Source organism: Penaeus chinensis, chromosome 22 (assembly GCF_019202785.1).
Source record: "Penaeus chinensis breed Huanghai No. 1 chromosome 22, ASM1920278v2, whole genome shotgun sequence".
NCBI classification, from domain to species: domain Eukaryota; kingdom Metazoa; phylum Arthropoda; class Malacostraca; order Decapoda; family Penaeidae; genus Penaeus; species Penaeus chinensis.
In genome coordinates, this window is record NC_061840.1 from 12,240,777 (window position 1) to 12,255,833 (window position 15,057).

At 35.3% G+C, this 15,057-nt stretch overlaps 1 protein-coding gene across 1 annotated transcript in view; it reads left to right on the forward strand.

Annotated features, from left to right (window-relative positions):
- LOC125036893 (E3 ubiquitin-protein ligase listerin-like) overlaps positions 1-14,837 on the forward strand; it is a 24,012-nt gene extending 9,175 nt beyond the window's left edge. Inside the window, exons 9-25 of the mRNA XM_047629830.1 lie at positions 1-52; positions 144-830; positions 1,366-1,597; positions 1,769-2,610; positions 2,803-2,921; positions 4,284-4,422; positions 4,562-4,791; positions 5,278-5,443; positions 6,773-6,974; positions 8,165-8,328; positions 10,445-10,636; positions 10,878-11,056; positions 11,353-11,501; positions 13,085-13,302; positions 13,813-13,983; positions 14,098-14,289; positions 14,493-14,837. The exon at positions 1-52 is cut by the window's left edge and continues 81 nt beyond it. Coding sequence (XP_047485786.1) covers positions 1-52; positions 144-830; positions 1,366-1,597; positions 1,769-2,610; positions 2,803-2,921; positions 4,284-4,422; positions 4,562-4,791; positions 5,278-5,443; positions 6,773-6,974; positions 8,165-8,328; positions 10,445-10,636; positions 10,878-11,056; positions 11,353-11,501; positions 13,085-13,302; positions 13,813-13,983; positions 14,098-14,289; positions 14,493-14,552 — 3,994 coding nt within the window. The 3' untranslated portion in view covers positions 14,553-14,837. The remainder of the gene's footprint in view (positions 53-143; positions 831-1,365; positions 1,598-1,768; positions 2,611-2,802; positions 2,922-4,283; positions 4,423-4,561; positions 4,792-5,277; positions 5,444-6,772; positions 6,975-8,164; positions 8,329-10,444; positions 10,637-10,877; positions 11,057-11,352; positions 11,502-13,084; positions 13,303-13,812; positions 13,984-14,097; positions 14,290-14,492) is intronic.
- Positions 14,838-15,057: the final 220 nt, after the last annotated feature.

Sequence of the window (15,057 nt, forward strand, 5' to 3'; positions counted from 1 at the left end):
CAGCATGAATAAAACCGATGCTGCACTCTGGGAAATTCTAATGAAATATCAGGTAAAACTGAGCAAACACCTTATGTAGAAATCATGTCTTTTTCATATATAGGATTTTGGAAATACTGGTGTTAATGGAATTCTTCTTTCAGATTATAGAACCACTCAAGTCGTCCTTCAGTAACACACCAGCTCTAAGCACCTCAAACCTTTATCGTGAAGTGTCAGAGCTCTTGCGGTTTTGGACCTGGAAATCCCACACAGAAGAGGACAAGGAGGCAATAGGAAACCTTCTTGTCCTGTATTGGAAAAACTTTATCCCAGAATGTGAAAACTGTATACAGAAAGGAAATGAAGCCACTCTGTCCAAGATGAAAGACTTCTTTACCATTTTATGGGACCCTACATCCAAGTTCACAAGCAGAAGAGAAGGAGTCCGGTTTACAGATGAAAGCAAGAAAGTCAGTGTAGAGATGAAAGAGGAGGAAGATATTGCCAACCAAAAGAAGAAAGAGCAGGTGTTCTTAGAGCATGCTGCAAAAAATATTGCAAAGCTGACTCTGACATGTCATGTTGCCTTTTTGGAAACGAAAAGTACATCGGTGTACAAAATCTTTACCATCCTCTTGTCCTCGTTCCCATCAGATAGAGTTTATACCTTGTTGTTGAACAAACAGGATGAGGAAGAGGTCAGCAAACTACAGCTAATGGAATCAATCATCCAGCCAAAGTTAGAGATTCAGAATCCAGCTTTGGCAGAACACACTGTTGACATTTTCATGGGGGTGTATACACTCATGTCCCCAGAGGAGCAGAAGTTGGTCCTCCTTGAAAGCAAGGTTTGTATTGACCAATTAATTTTATCCAATGACTTAGAATTGGCATACTTTTAGATACAAAATTAGACAAATATAAAAATTAGATAATAGAATTATAAGAACAGACCTGCATAGATTTTGAATTCTCTTTCTTGTTTTTAGTAATTTGTGATCAATTAGCTGAATTCAGAATTAATATATATATCCTGTAGGCATTGTTTCAGCTGAGTATATTGCAAATATTTTGATATATTGCAAATGGTGTATCTTTCTATAGTCTATGTTCTTTTGAAACTACATTTTATGGATACTTTTATTGTCCATAAATCAACTTTTCATTCATAATTCACAATACAAAAATAATCTTTAGTCATTCTGTCAGTTATTTTTTGTTTTTTTTACATCATAATTCTCAATTCCTCATTGAAAAAAAAAATCCTGTCTCCTCTCTTTTATATATCCCATTCAAGGAAATTGTAAGGAGCAGCTAGTAATTTATTACAAGCTGCTTCTCAAATGAGCCAGCTTGTGTAATGATTTCTTTCACAATTTTCAGATTTCGTGGTCTATAAGTGTTTTGCGGCGTCTGCTTGAGAAGATGACTGAAAGGAGAGATATGGATGAAGTAGCAATGTCATGGCTTTTGTCAGCACAGCTGGGCAACCGACTCATTCAGCTCGTAGAGCAACTGTGTGGCTCCACCAAATCTAAGAGTGTTGCTCAGTATTCTCAGGATGAGGAACTTGTCACACTGTTCAACTTTGTCTTGAGTAATGGAAATAAGAAAGGTATTTACATTTTTTTCTGGACTGTAGATTGTTACTATCTTGAAGCCTTTAACCTCTGTATACGTTTCTAAAATTAAAAAATGATGGAGATGGAAATCCAAGACCAAAGGGCAAAGCATTACTCTAAAAATGTATTTATAAGATCTTTATTTTTTTTCTCTTATCCAACAGACCACATCATTGCCATGGAGTATGTATCCCAGATTCTCAAGAATCTAAGCTTCAATCTAAAACTTGGTGAAGACTCAGAACCTGAAGACCAGATGGTCCAGTTGGTGGCTAATCTTGCCAGCCAGTTGTTCAGCAGCTATGTCTGTTGGCAGACAACAGGAATACAAGAGTTCATGAGGTCCTTGTTCCTTCTACAGTGTCAATCGTGGAAATCATTATCAGAGCAGACCATTAATACCCTTAAGTCGACCTTCCTGAAGGCTTTCAATGGTCTTATTGCTTCATTAGTTAAGGAGGACTCAGCCAAACTTCTTGAGGATGGAAGTTGTCTTAGGTCCACTCTCAAGGATATTAAGCAGATAATTATGGAAGATAAAAGTTCCTTCAGTCTGACCATGAGGATGGCCATGCTTACAAAAGACCTCTTATCATTGGTATATGAGCAGGTGAAGACACAGGAGGTATGTGGTATTATGTTGGACCACAGCACAATACAGGCTCTGCTAGAAATCCTGGCTCCAACAGAAGGCTGTTGGGTACAAATGGAGGAGCAACTCTCCCCATTGTACATGGCTCCAGCTATACTACAAGGAAGCATAGCCTTCAGTGAGTTCCCATTCCCAAAGAAGATGCAGGAAACTGTAGTGTGGGATCACAAACACACAAGGATATCCATGTTCTTCTGTGACCTTTTGCTCTTTGTGTGTAAACACAAGAATGTTGAGGTCTTGGAGGAGGAGGAGGAAGTCTCATTGGGTCAGTATACACACCTTGTGGTTTCAGCCCTTCACTCAGCATGCCATGCCACTGTAGTGCAGGAACTGTACAATGCTCTCAGTAATGTAAGTATGATTCATACCACAAAGTGTACAATTTAGAATATAGTTCTACATTAATGCAATGCTTGTATACTTGATTATATAGAGGAAACAGCTAAAATTCTGATCTTTCACTTTTTGGTAGTTATGTAAAAGATATTAGCTCTTAGCAAATCAATAGTTTGCAAGAAAATCTTATTTTTCTTTGTGTAACAGCACTCAGTGTCAGAAGAAGTAAAGGCTGGTACCACAAAATTAAATGAAGACATGGGAGCATTGTTGGAGCTGTTAAATCAAGGCAATAAGCGGCTTATTACCAAGCAGATACGAGACAGGTAATTTGAGAAGAGATTGTACTTTGACCATAGATATAAACTTTTGACATTTGAAAGAGATGATAACTCCAAGACCTTTCAAAAGTACTTATCAATCAGTATTTCTTACAGTAGTACTTTCCTCTTCATTGGAAGTTGTATACATTGTCTAGAAGATTTATGTAAATATTTATAGATAAACTGAAGCAATTACCCCAGCCTCATAACCCAACTCCACTTCAGATGGCATGTACACACATGCCAAGCCCACTGTGAGTTGAGTTTATTAATGGTCCTCACACATAGCTCCATAAGCACTTAGTAACCAATGAGTCAGTTACTACTACTACCTATCTCGCCTGTTGACTCTTTTTCTGGATTTTTGGAAATTTATCCTTATATTACTGTTAGTAATGTTAACCTATTGGATCAGGTGTCTTGCTGCCCACACATATTCCAAAAGCCAGGCATAAGGCATACATTGAGTGGCAACTCTCCTGGTTGTGTGGCTTGTAGAACTGGCCTTCATGAACACTTGTTTGCAGGGTTATCTTGCAATGATATTTCTTATTTTGCATATGTGTCCCCCCCCCCTTTTCCAAGGTTTATATGTGTCATTTGATATGCTGTTTGAAGATGGTAATAGACTATCATATACTTGATATCATCTCCCAAGGTAGTCTATGACTCTGCAATAGCAGTAACAATAAGTATCTTTTTTTAAATATTCAGATTCCTGTAGTTCATCCTGCACAGCCAGCCATGGCAGGCAGAAATAGGATCCTGAGCATAGAAATTATGTCCTCCCTGGAGATGGCATTCCTCCAATCATGGTACATTCCACACTCACAATGGAAATAATTCAGGAGTCCCATCCTAAAATCCCACTGAGTCTAATCACCCTCATGGCCAATCATTCCTGCTAAAATTCTCATGGCAGCATGTTCCCAGCCCTCACAGCCAAATTTTTTCATGACATGATAGTCATGTCACCTAGATCCAATAAGTTATAGTAATTATGTCTATGAAAATAATAACAGCATAGATATTGATACATGAGTTAAGAAAAAAAAAAAAAAAAATCCCCAAAACTCAAGGAAAAGTGAAATCAGGTAAGGTCTTGAGGTCTACTAATTGGCTCCTTGGTGGCAGAGCACTCGTGGAGTCATGTACGTGTACAGACATTTCACTACTGTGAAAACTACATATTTCCAATGGCATTGGGTTGAGAAAAAAAGTAATGGCTTTTTTTAATAAGTATCATCTCTAATAACATATCCTTGACAAGCATAGACATGCAGAATACACTGATAAATTCTGTATAATCTTCATGATTTAGTGGTAATAGCTAAGAAAATCATAATTTCTCACAACTCAAAACAGGTGTAGTGAAGGAAGCAGTGCTTGGTGTGTGACACTTGTAAAAGTTCTTAATATTTGGATGAAAGCGGAGGATGTCAACATTATGCGATTGTTGAATGGCATTGAGGAATCTGCTCTTGGATACATAGCAACTAAACAGGTGATTCACCATATCAGCACGTTAGCAATAACTGGATTTTATAGTATGTCTCTATATTCTAATTCAGTATTAATTTTGCATGATATATGAGATGGTTCTCTTACAGATTTCATTAATAAATATCCCCTTGTATTTGCAGTCACTCCTACCTTTGCTGCCAAATGAACCCCTGATGGACATTTTAGCAGAGGAGATGGGGAAACTAAGTAGCCTAGAGGATAGTCCCTACCTGGCTACCCCTTGCATCTCACTCATTACAACAGCTTTGAGTCACGTGCCTCCCACTGTCACAAAAGATGTCATCAGCTCCCTTTTCTCTGTGCTGACACAGTGGCGAGAAAATGCTGATAATATATTCCTATATGCAACGTATGTCCATGTATAGCAGACTTGACAGTTTTGTCTCCTGTATTTACAAAATTTATGTGTTAATCTTGAAGTAAATCCTGCTCTTATTATCATAAGAAGATAAGAAGCATATGAATATATTTTACTACTGAGAAGGCTTTAAATTTTGTTATGTTTTTTCATTAGTAAATTGTTTTTTGAACAACTGCAGGTAATACCTTAACCCAATGGCGACGGGTCACGGCTATCGCCGTCATAACAATATGCACGATGTGCGGCGTGCGGCTGTCCGCAGCGGCGCCGCGCCAAAACGCCCCGAGGCAATGATCCGGCTTGATGGACCGATATCATGCGCTCGGAGTCGGCGCGCTGCCGCCGTTCGCCAGAGCGTAGAGTTTTTTTTAAATTGCTATACCCGGCGCCATTGGGTTAAAAAACATACAGATCAGGAGGTATTATTTGCCCATGAAAAATTATACGTAATCTCAAGTTCTCTCACTCTTTCAGTGATATCTCAGGAATGGCATGGGAGGATGTGGTGTTCACATGTTCTCTGGTTCGACTGGTGACCGTCTTGGTGAATAGACATTCTATGCACCTCGAAGCTCAGCACTGGGACTTTATCCTTTGTTCTCTGTGCTCTTGGGCTCAGTCACTTGAGGAATCCAGATTGGTGAGCTTGAGAAACTTGTACACCTGTTAACCTATTGGATCCATGATTGTTATATTATAGAAAATTTTGGCTGAGGGCCAGGTGATAGGAGAGAGGAAGATTAGACTGAGTGGCTATTTTGAAAGAGGTGCTTGCATTATTTCTCATGGTAAATGATGGTGGAATGAAACATTTGTGAACCAAGGCTTGTAGAGTGCTGGCTACAGGGAGGACACAATGTCCATGCTTAGGATGATATTCTTGCTCACCATGACCATTGGCATAGAGTGTGTTACAGAAAATTTAACTATATAAAAATAAAACAAAAAGACAAATAACAAAATTTTCCTTTTTTACTGATATTGCACAGAATTGTAGACAGCCTAGAGCAGTTCTGTCTAATTCATTTACCCAAGGGGCTACTTTTCATCTTCATATACAGTATGTGGACTAGATAATAATGAGTCGATGTAACGATTGACATAGGTGGCTATTTCATTTATTAAAAATATATAATAATAGTAGAAAACCTGTAAAAGTGTGTAGTAATCATAAAGATGAAGGACTAGCTTAATTGATTATGTAAAATGGCCAATTATGAGACTGAAATAGCAGAAATGCTGCAGACTGCATGTTTGACACTCCAGGCCTAGAGAATCTGTGCAATGAAAACAGTCTATCTTGATATAGCTTAACAAATTACAAATATAAACCTCGGAAAAATGTAAAACAGCAAAAAATGCATATGCAGAAAAAGAAGGAGGTAAGGAGTCTTCATACTACACAAGCATTTGTGTGGTTCACGTCTACAGCCACACATCTGTGAGAGTCACCACTTGAGTTAACCTAATGCCTAGATTTTGGTTCAGGTGTGGGCTGTGAATTTTGTTCCTTACTGATGGCTCCACATATGGTCAGCCACCAAGGAGTCTATCAGTAGGCCTTAGTGTCCTGATTCCCCACTTCCTTGAATTTGTGGGAAAATTTATTTATCTCTAAAATACTATTAATATTGATACTGTTATTATTATATTTGATTATATGATTATTAAGTTGTTATTAAAATTATAATAACATTAAAGTCAGTGATATAATACAAATGAAGCTTTCCAAAAATCAAGGAAAAGGGTAAACATGTTAGATTGGTAGGATTAATAACTGACTCCTTGGTGACAAAACACTTGTAAAGCCATATATGTGTAAAGACAATAGATGAATTTATACCAAAGTGGGCATAGCATGTATTCTTGACATCTGTGCTGATTGGGTTAAGTGTGTATCATTATTTTGAAAGATAATGCCCTTTTGAGATGATAAGAAAAAAAGTAACTTTTTTTCTCTCATTCACAGAGCATCAGTGTAGAGACAGTGTCAGGAACATTTACTTGTGCAGTGAGCAAGTGTGCAGGATGTGTCAGTGAGGTGATGGAAAATTTGAAAGCTAATCCTGACCTCCAGAAGTCCTATCCCCCCAACCTCCTGGAGGACTGGAAAGAGTTCTTTTCTGCTTCCATATACAATTCCCTCCTACCCCTTTTCATAGAAGTTGCTGGTGAGTATTGTTGTCATAATAAGGTCAGATCCCTGGAATTTCTTTTGGAGATAGATAACAGGTGTGCATAGAGATACATAGAGTTTATAAACATACATTTTCTGCAGTGGAGCAGCAAATATTGTTTTTGTTTTTTCTTCTTCTTCTTCTTACAGTTTATTCATTAGAATTTGTATTCATATTTGATTATTTGTTTAGATAACATTTTTAGTTTTTCATTTGTTTCTTTTATAAATATGTAGGTAAATATGATTAGATTATATGGTATGAAACACAGAAGTTATTGGTTCAAATGCATTGCTATGTTGAAGGAACCATTATCAGCCAATCTGCTTTCACACACAAATCCTGTTATGTATCTTTTGATGAATAGTATCTGTGCACCAATGCATGTGCTTTGAGAATTCATCCTATATATGTAACTTGTTTTTTTTTTTTTTTTTTTTTTTTTTTTCAACTTGAGGTCTAAGTTTTTAGGTTTTCGTTGATTTCATATTATTTAACCCATTGCTGCCGGGGGGAAAATGAATAAAAAATGGGGAAAATGCTGTGCTCACCTTTTATATTTTTGTTAAATGTCTCTGTACATAGGTGGCTCTGCTAGTGCTTAGCCACAAAAGAGTCAATTAGTAGATCTTGAGACCTTCCCTGATTTCACCTTTCCTTGAATTGGCAGGAAAAACATATATTTTACTAGTGCTTTAAATATCAATGGTGCTATTTTTATTATAAACATTATAATTACTATAATGTTATAATCATTAGTAACAGCAAAATAAGATGAAGTAAAATATTTTTGTAAATTAATGAAAAGGGTGAACGGGCAAGACAGGCAGTACTCATAACTGGCTCACTGGTGACTTAGTATGTATGTACATGCCATGCCCGTCGGCAATGGGCATGGCATGTACGTACATGCCATGCCCGTCAGCAATGGGTTAAGAGTAAATATTAGCCATACTACTATTTACAAATGTTGTATCCATATATTCATTTTATTCTGGATCAATAAAGCCCTATTATTTTATGTTTGTTGCTATATCTCACTGAATAATTCAGGTATTGTCTGCATTAGGGTCAAATCCTAATCCCTTACTCAGGCTGTTATGATCATATAGTTATATATTTGCACAAAGTTAGAAGCATCCTGTATATAATGCTGTTGATTTAAATATAAATTTCATTTTCAGCCTCTTACAACACAACACCAACAGTCATTCTTTATGGAGTATGCCGAGCCCTTTGTATTGGTGTATGCCGTGCAGGAACTGATGAGTTAGCTAACCACACATTGCCAGCAATCTTTAATGCTGATGATGCTGAAGCTGATCTCAAACTACCAGATTCAGAGCAGGTGTGTAAATGAATGATACAAGTTATGTTTTGTTGATATTTATGCCAAGTTTCAATAGCTGCCTTCCATTAACCTGTTGCATCCAGGTGCCTTGCAGCATACATGGACCAAAATCCCAGCATTAAGCTCCTTTGAGTAGTAACTTTCCTGGATGTGTGGCTTGTAGGCCCCGCCAACACAAGTACTCACATGCGGTATCAAGACTCCTTGCCTCATCTTTGCATTAGCCATTTGCAATTTTGCTATTTTTTATTTTCTGAGGTCTATGTGTCATTCGTTATGCTGTATCAAGAATTAGAATATTGCAACATTATCCTGCTATCATTCAGTTATTTTCTTTGCCTCTCTGTGAGAGACATTTGCCAACCATTTCTCAGGGGTCAGGATAGTGGCTACAGACTTAACCCTTTCCCGACTGGTCATGCTGTGAGGCATCAAAACAAACTGCTTGATCTGTGGAGTGCAGCTCTACATTGCTATTAATCTCCTAGGCATAGAGTTTTTTTTTTTTTTTTTTTTTTTATCTCTCCATCCGTCATTAAGGGATTTAACCCCTTCCCGATGGGTCACGTCTTGAGACGTCATAACAAACCGCTCGAAACGTGGCGTGCGGCTGTACGCCGCGGCAACACGCCAAAGAGCTCCGAGGCGGTGATTCAGCTTGATGTACCGAACTCCTGCGCTCAAAGTCGGTGCTTTGACATTGATCGCCAGAGCGTAGAGTTTTTTTTAGTTTTCTTCCCCTGTCACCAAGGGGTTAAAGTTGTTCACCACTCCTTTAACTTTCTCATGGATATGGCACCCTGCCCACCCTACAAATAGAGTTGGTATATATGCAGTGCAATGATGAGCTGAATCACACTTCCTTGCTGTCCTACATCTAGAACCTCATCCTTCCATTTAGCAATGCATGAAAATTCATTGCACATGTTCAGTGCAATGTGGCTATGATTAGCAGTGTCTACTGTGTAAATAGCTCTTTTCTAAAAGAAGCACACAAGATCTTACCATTGCTCCCAGGTTTTCAACACCACCTCAGTAATATTCTCCTGTTGTCTACCTCATCCACTAAGTCGGACATTGAATCTCTTCAAACAGTGGTACCTGTCTCTCTGATTTGCATGTTTTTCAATAAAGTTCTTATGTGAAGTCAGCCCAGCACTCCTCTTCACTCTGCATTAACCCTTACAATCTGGACAATGTGACCATCATGTCATGAAAAAAATTGCTTGAGGTGCGAGTGACATGAACTTGCCATCATGAAAACTCCAAATGAAGGCTGGGGTGATGAAAATGACTCACCATGAGTGCACACAGTTCTTGGAGGATGTTTAGCCTCAGTGGGCATTTAGGAAGAGACTTTTGCATTATTTCCATTGGCAAATGACTGTGGAATGTACCATCCATGAGCCATTACTGGAAGAGCACCAGCTCCAGGGTGGATGCTATTTCCATGCTCAGGATCCTATTCCTGCAACGCAGGCTGCATTACATAAAATTGAAGATTTGAAAAATACGCAAATAACAAAATGCTATTTATGGTTATTATTATTGCTCTGAGTTGCTCTAGAGAGATGAAATGGAGTCTGTGCAAGAAAAGGTCTAATACTACAAGGAGAAAGCTAATAAAACATAGACATTGGAAAAGAAGCAAAGAAGCAAGAAATGCTTATACAAAAAAGAGAAAACAGCATTGCAAAGGGGAGGAGGCATGGAGTCTTGTCACCGCACATGAGTGCTCATGTGCGCCTACACACTACACACTCATCAGAGTGGCTGCTCAAGTAAGCCTATTGCCCATATGTTGGGCCATATGCAGGCAATGAAGCATCTGAATCCAAGGGGTTTAAGCATAGTTGTAACTGAAGATTAGCAAGTGATTGATGTGACATGGTGATGATATGTGATGAGGCTCTTGTATGAAACTGTTTCCTTTGCTTTTACAAAAGGTTTTCAGGTTCACTAATATCAAAAGAAAACTAGATTTTTTGTATTTTTTAAAGGCTGTTTTGTTGCGATAATTCAATGAAAATATCAATAAATAAGACATCTGTTGGAACCTTTCAAATATCAAATTGCAAATATTCCAAATGTTAAACTTCAGTTAATTTTACAGATTTTGCTGAACCATCTTGCCCCTCTGCTTGTGTGCTCTCATCCACCCACACAATATGCAGCCTACAGTATGCTCAGAACAGCACTCCCCGGCATCATGGAGCAATGGGAGAAGAACAAGACTGTAATTAAAGAAGAAGAAGACATTTCTCAGCGACCTCTGCCGTATGCCATAACAAGGTGTATTATGGAGGTAAGAAAATATGCGAGCTGTGAAGAATGCATTTAGGGGGTTCTGGAAAATAACAATTTGGAATATATATATATTCTTCATTTGTTTATGGCAGTCTTGGACTTCTATTGGACACATAAATATATCTAGTGTATATATATGACAGGAATTGAGTTTATGCTTTCCATCTATCTTTGTATCTCCCCTATTTGTCATTTTTGATGCTGTTACCTGTCTTTTCTATTTTTCCCATTTGTTTCAGTGTGGCAGTATTGTAGAGGCATCACTAGCAGACAAGGAAATGGGTGACGAGTGTATTGTGGTTCCCTACACCGACAGCCACATATACATTGCTGGCTACCTGTTGGCCTGGAGGTTAGCTCTGAATGCCCTTACACATGCTTCAGACGCCAACCAACACCAGTACTCTGCTTACCTTAGGTATGTGGTAACATTAAACTTTGAAGTATTTGGATCTAGTGTTCAATTGTAATGTTGGGTTAGGAAGTAAATTAAACATTTAGGAGTAAAAAGTGTTTGGAGAGAAGAGAAGAATATATATAGATGGAAATGAAACCATGTTCTCTGTTTTGATATTCCTTTCTACTTAACTTATAAAAAAAAATGTTTTTCAGAGATGGATTGATGTGCAGCATGAGATAAAATTAAATTAATTAATATAATCCTACTGCACTTTGATAATTTATTTGATATTTTTCCCTCATTTATCTTTGCAGACAGTCAAATCTCTTGCAGAAATTATTATGTAACCTCTTCAAGTTGATGCCCCGAGCACCTCTTGTTGAAAGGGTGAAGCAAGACAATGTTAAGGAGGATAAGATGCCATCAACCATGTTCAGCACAGAACTCCACATTAACCCTATAAGTGAGATTATTATTATTTATTTATTATTATTATTGTTACTGTTATTATTGTTATTATTATTAATATTATTATTATTATTATTACATATATATATATATATATATATATATATATATATATATATATATATATATACGTATATATACGTATATATACGTATATATATATAAGTATATATATAAGTATTTATACAAGTATATATACAAATATAAACAAATATATATATATATATATATATATATATATATATATATATATATATATATATATATACATATATACACATATATATACATATATATATATATATATACATATATACATATATATACATATATACATATATACATATATATACATATATACATATATACATATATACATATATACATATATACATATATATATACATATATACATATATATATACATATATATATATATATATATATACATATATATATATATATATATATATATATATATATATATATATACATATATATATACATATATATATATATACATATATATATACATATATATAAACATATATATAAACATATATATATATACATATATATAAACATATATATATATATATATATATATATATATATATATATATATATATATACATATATATAGACATATATATATACATATATATACACATATATACACATATATACATATATATACACACATATATACACATATATACACATATATACATATATATATACATATATATACATATACATACATATACATACATATACATATACATACATATATATATATATATATATATATATATATATATATATATATATATAATATTATATATATACCATGATGGTATCAGAAATCTCTCGGTGTCTCTAACTCCAGTGACTTCAGGCAACTGTCCCATTTGGCCCAGGAGCCTGCTACATGTAGCGACACCTATAGCCATATCCAGCGTGATGAGTTTGTTTGTTATGACGCCTATGGGCATGGCCTGACATACGGGTTAAGAGATGCTGATGTAGACATAGTTAAAGTTATTTTAGATTTAATTGTAAAATGTCCGTGACTGATTTTTTATTATCATCCAGTCAAAGATGCATTTGCCGGGTTAGTGCATATTAACTAGTTGGTTGTACCAATTACTGAATAATTGACAGGTTGGTACTGATAATTATTTGAAATAGCTATATTATTCACATGATTTGCAATCAGTCAGCCATCACCAACAGTTTAAGTGTACCCTTGCCTGAATACATGAAAATATGATTGAAATTCTAACAGTTTTTCCTCTTTCCCATACTAATTTCCTCATGGACATCTTTAATGTTTATGAAAACTGTTTGTTATGCGATCAGCTTGAACTCAAGTTTGATTTTTTAAGTGGCTGTGAGGGAATGAGATGTTTTAGGAGTATTCAGTTAAGACATGAGTTTCTTGTGAAAAGAAATAATATTAGTAATAATAATAATAATAATATTGATAAATAGAATAATAAAAATATACAGAATTCGCATATAAAATCAATAGCTGTCCATACTAAATATCTTTTTTCTGTTTGTTTCTTTCTGCAGCCAAAGTAACTTCAAGACTTGTAGCTCATCTAGCCTGCAAGGTTTATTATGACTGCACAAGCCGTATCCCTGCGGCTGTAAGACAGTGGTTCATAAGCTTGGAGAGGCATTTCCAGCAAGTTGTTGACCCCTTCACTGCTACATATGTATCTCCATTGTTGATTGCACAAGAAATGGCAGCTGTAAGCAACTCATTTATGAAATTTGACAATATGACGGTAAGTGGAGGAAGTCTTGACACTATTTAAGTAGTAGCAATTTTTGGTAATGAAACTGATCAGCCTATTATATCTTAGCATGGTTTTCATCTTACTTAATTTTAGTATTTTACTATTGAGTCTTATTTACCTAAATATTAAACTTATTTTGCATTGCCATGATTGTCAATAGCCAGATCCTTTTTACCAGATTGCATACTTACAAAACAATAGTGACTCAAGGTTCAAACTTATATTGTATATTTTTTTACCTATAATTATTTTTTATATCATAATTTTTCAAAACAGTATTTACTGCTTTTACAGCCAGGTTATGTTAATCACAGCAAAGATTTTGAAATATTTTGATACACCTCTATTTAACTTACATATGAGAATAATTTGCTTGTTTCACATTTAGTAACATATCTAAAGTCTTGTGAAAATGTTTAAACTAAATTATTAGTGTTTATGAAGATTTCACTGAAGAAAATAGATGTGTTTACTAAATCATTTATCTTCCACTCATAGGTGAAAGCTCGCACAGGAGCGAGGGAAGTGGTGGCCACATACACCATAGATGAGGCTAGCATGGAGATAGTTCTCCGAATGGCACCCAATCATCCTTTGTCCACCATTGTTGTTGAGGACCACCGAAGACTAGGAGTTTCAGTTGCTCAATGGCGAAATTGGTTGCTTGGGGTAGGCATTTGATTCCAGTTGTTATGGTCTCTTTTTTTTTTTGTCTGCCATATGTATTGATAATCACAGATGGTCTTATGGTACCCTGACATACCTTTTCTATCTTACTTTCAGCTAAACACAATGCTTTCCCACCGCAACACACCTCTAATGCAGTCTCTAGCCTTCTGGAAGAAGAATGTGGACCAGAAGTTTGAAGGCATTGAAGAATGTTACATTTGTTACTATGTCTTACATGGAACTAACCACCAACTCCCAAAACTCCTGTGCAGGACCTGCAAGAAGAAGTTCCACTCAGCCTGTCTTGTAAGTAGATCTTTGTTTATTTGTTTAATTCACAAAGGTTAGCATAACATATATCTGCTGTTATTTTTATTATAGATGAGATGCTTTAGAAGAAGTGTAATTAATTTTTTATTGCTTGTTATGATGTACATTATTTGAAACTTCTTAAAAGCTGATTATAGGCATTCGGCATAATAATTATATAATTTATCTTTTCTTTTCAGTATAAATGGTTCAATAGCAGTAACAATTCAACATGTCCATTGTGTAGGGCTCTGTTTTAGTATAAATATCCATATATATTCTATTGTGCTTGAATATTTTTATGTTAAAAATGTGGCCTTGAGTAGTAATGTGAATTGTGTCAATTTCATTTTATTTAGTCACGCAAAGGTTGTTTTATTTATTGCTAGATTAATGTCACACATGACTGGATAACTTTAAAAATATATTTGATTGGAATGATGTGAATATATTCTGCTGATAATGGAAAAATTATAAATTTTGTTGTTTAAATATAACAAGGTATTGTTATATTGTAATATTAAAATTAAACATTATTTTCCAAATAGTTTTTTCTTCTATCCTTGATTTTTGTTATAATCTGGAGAGACCATCTGTTACATTGAATTTAATCAATTTTATTTTGTGTTTGGAGAATACTCATTATAAAGGTGAATTTATTTAAGCGAGAAGTGTATGTAAAAGACAACTCATTTATCTTCAAATTTTATTGAAATTACAAGTTGTGCACAACAGCTTCTATGTAATAATACATATATAATAAAA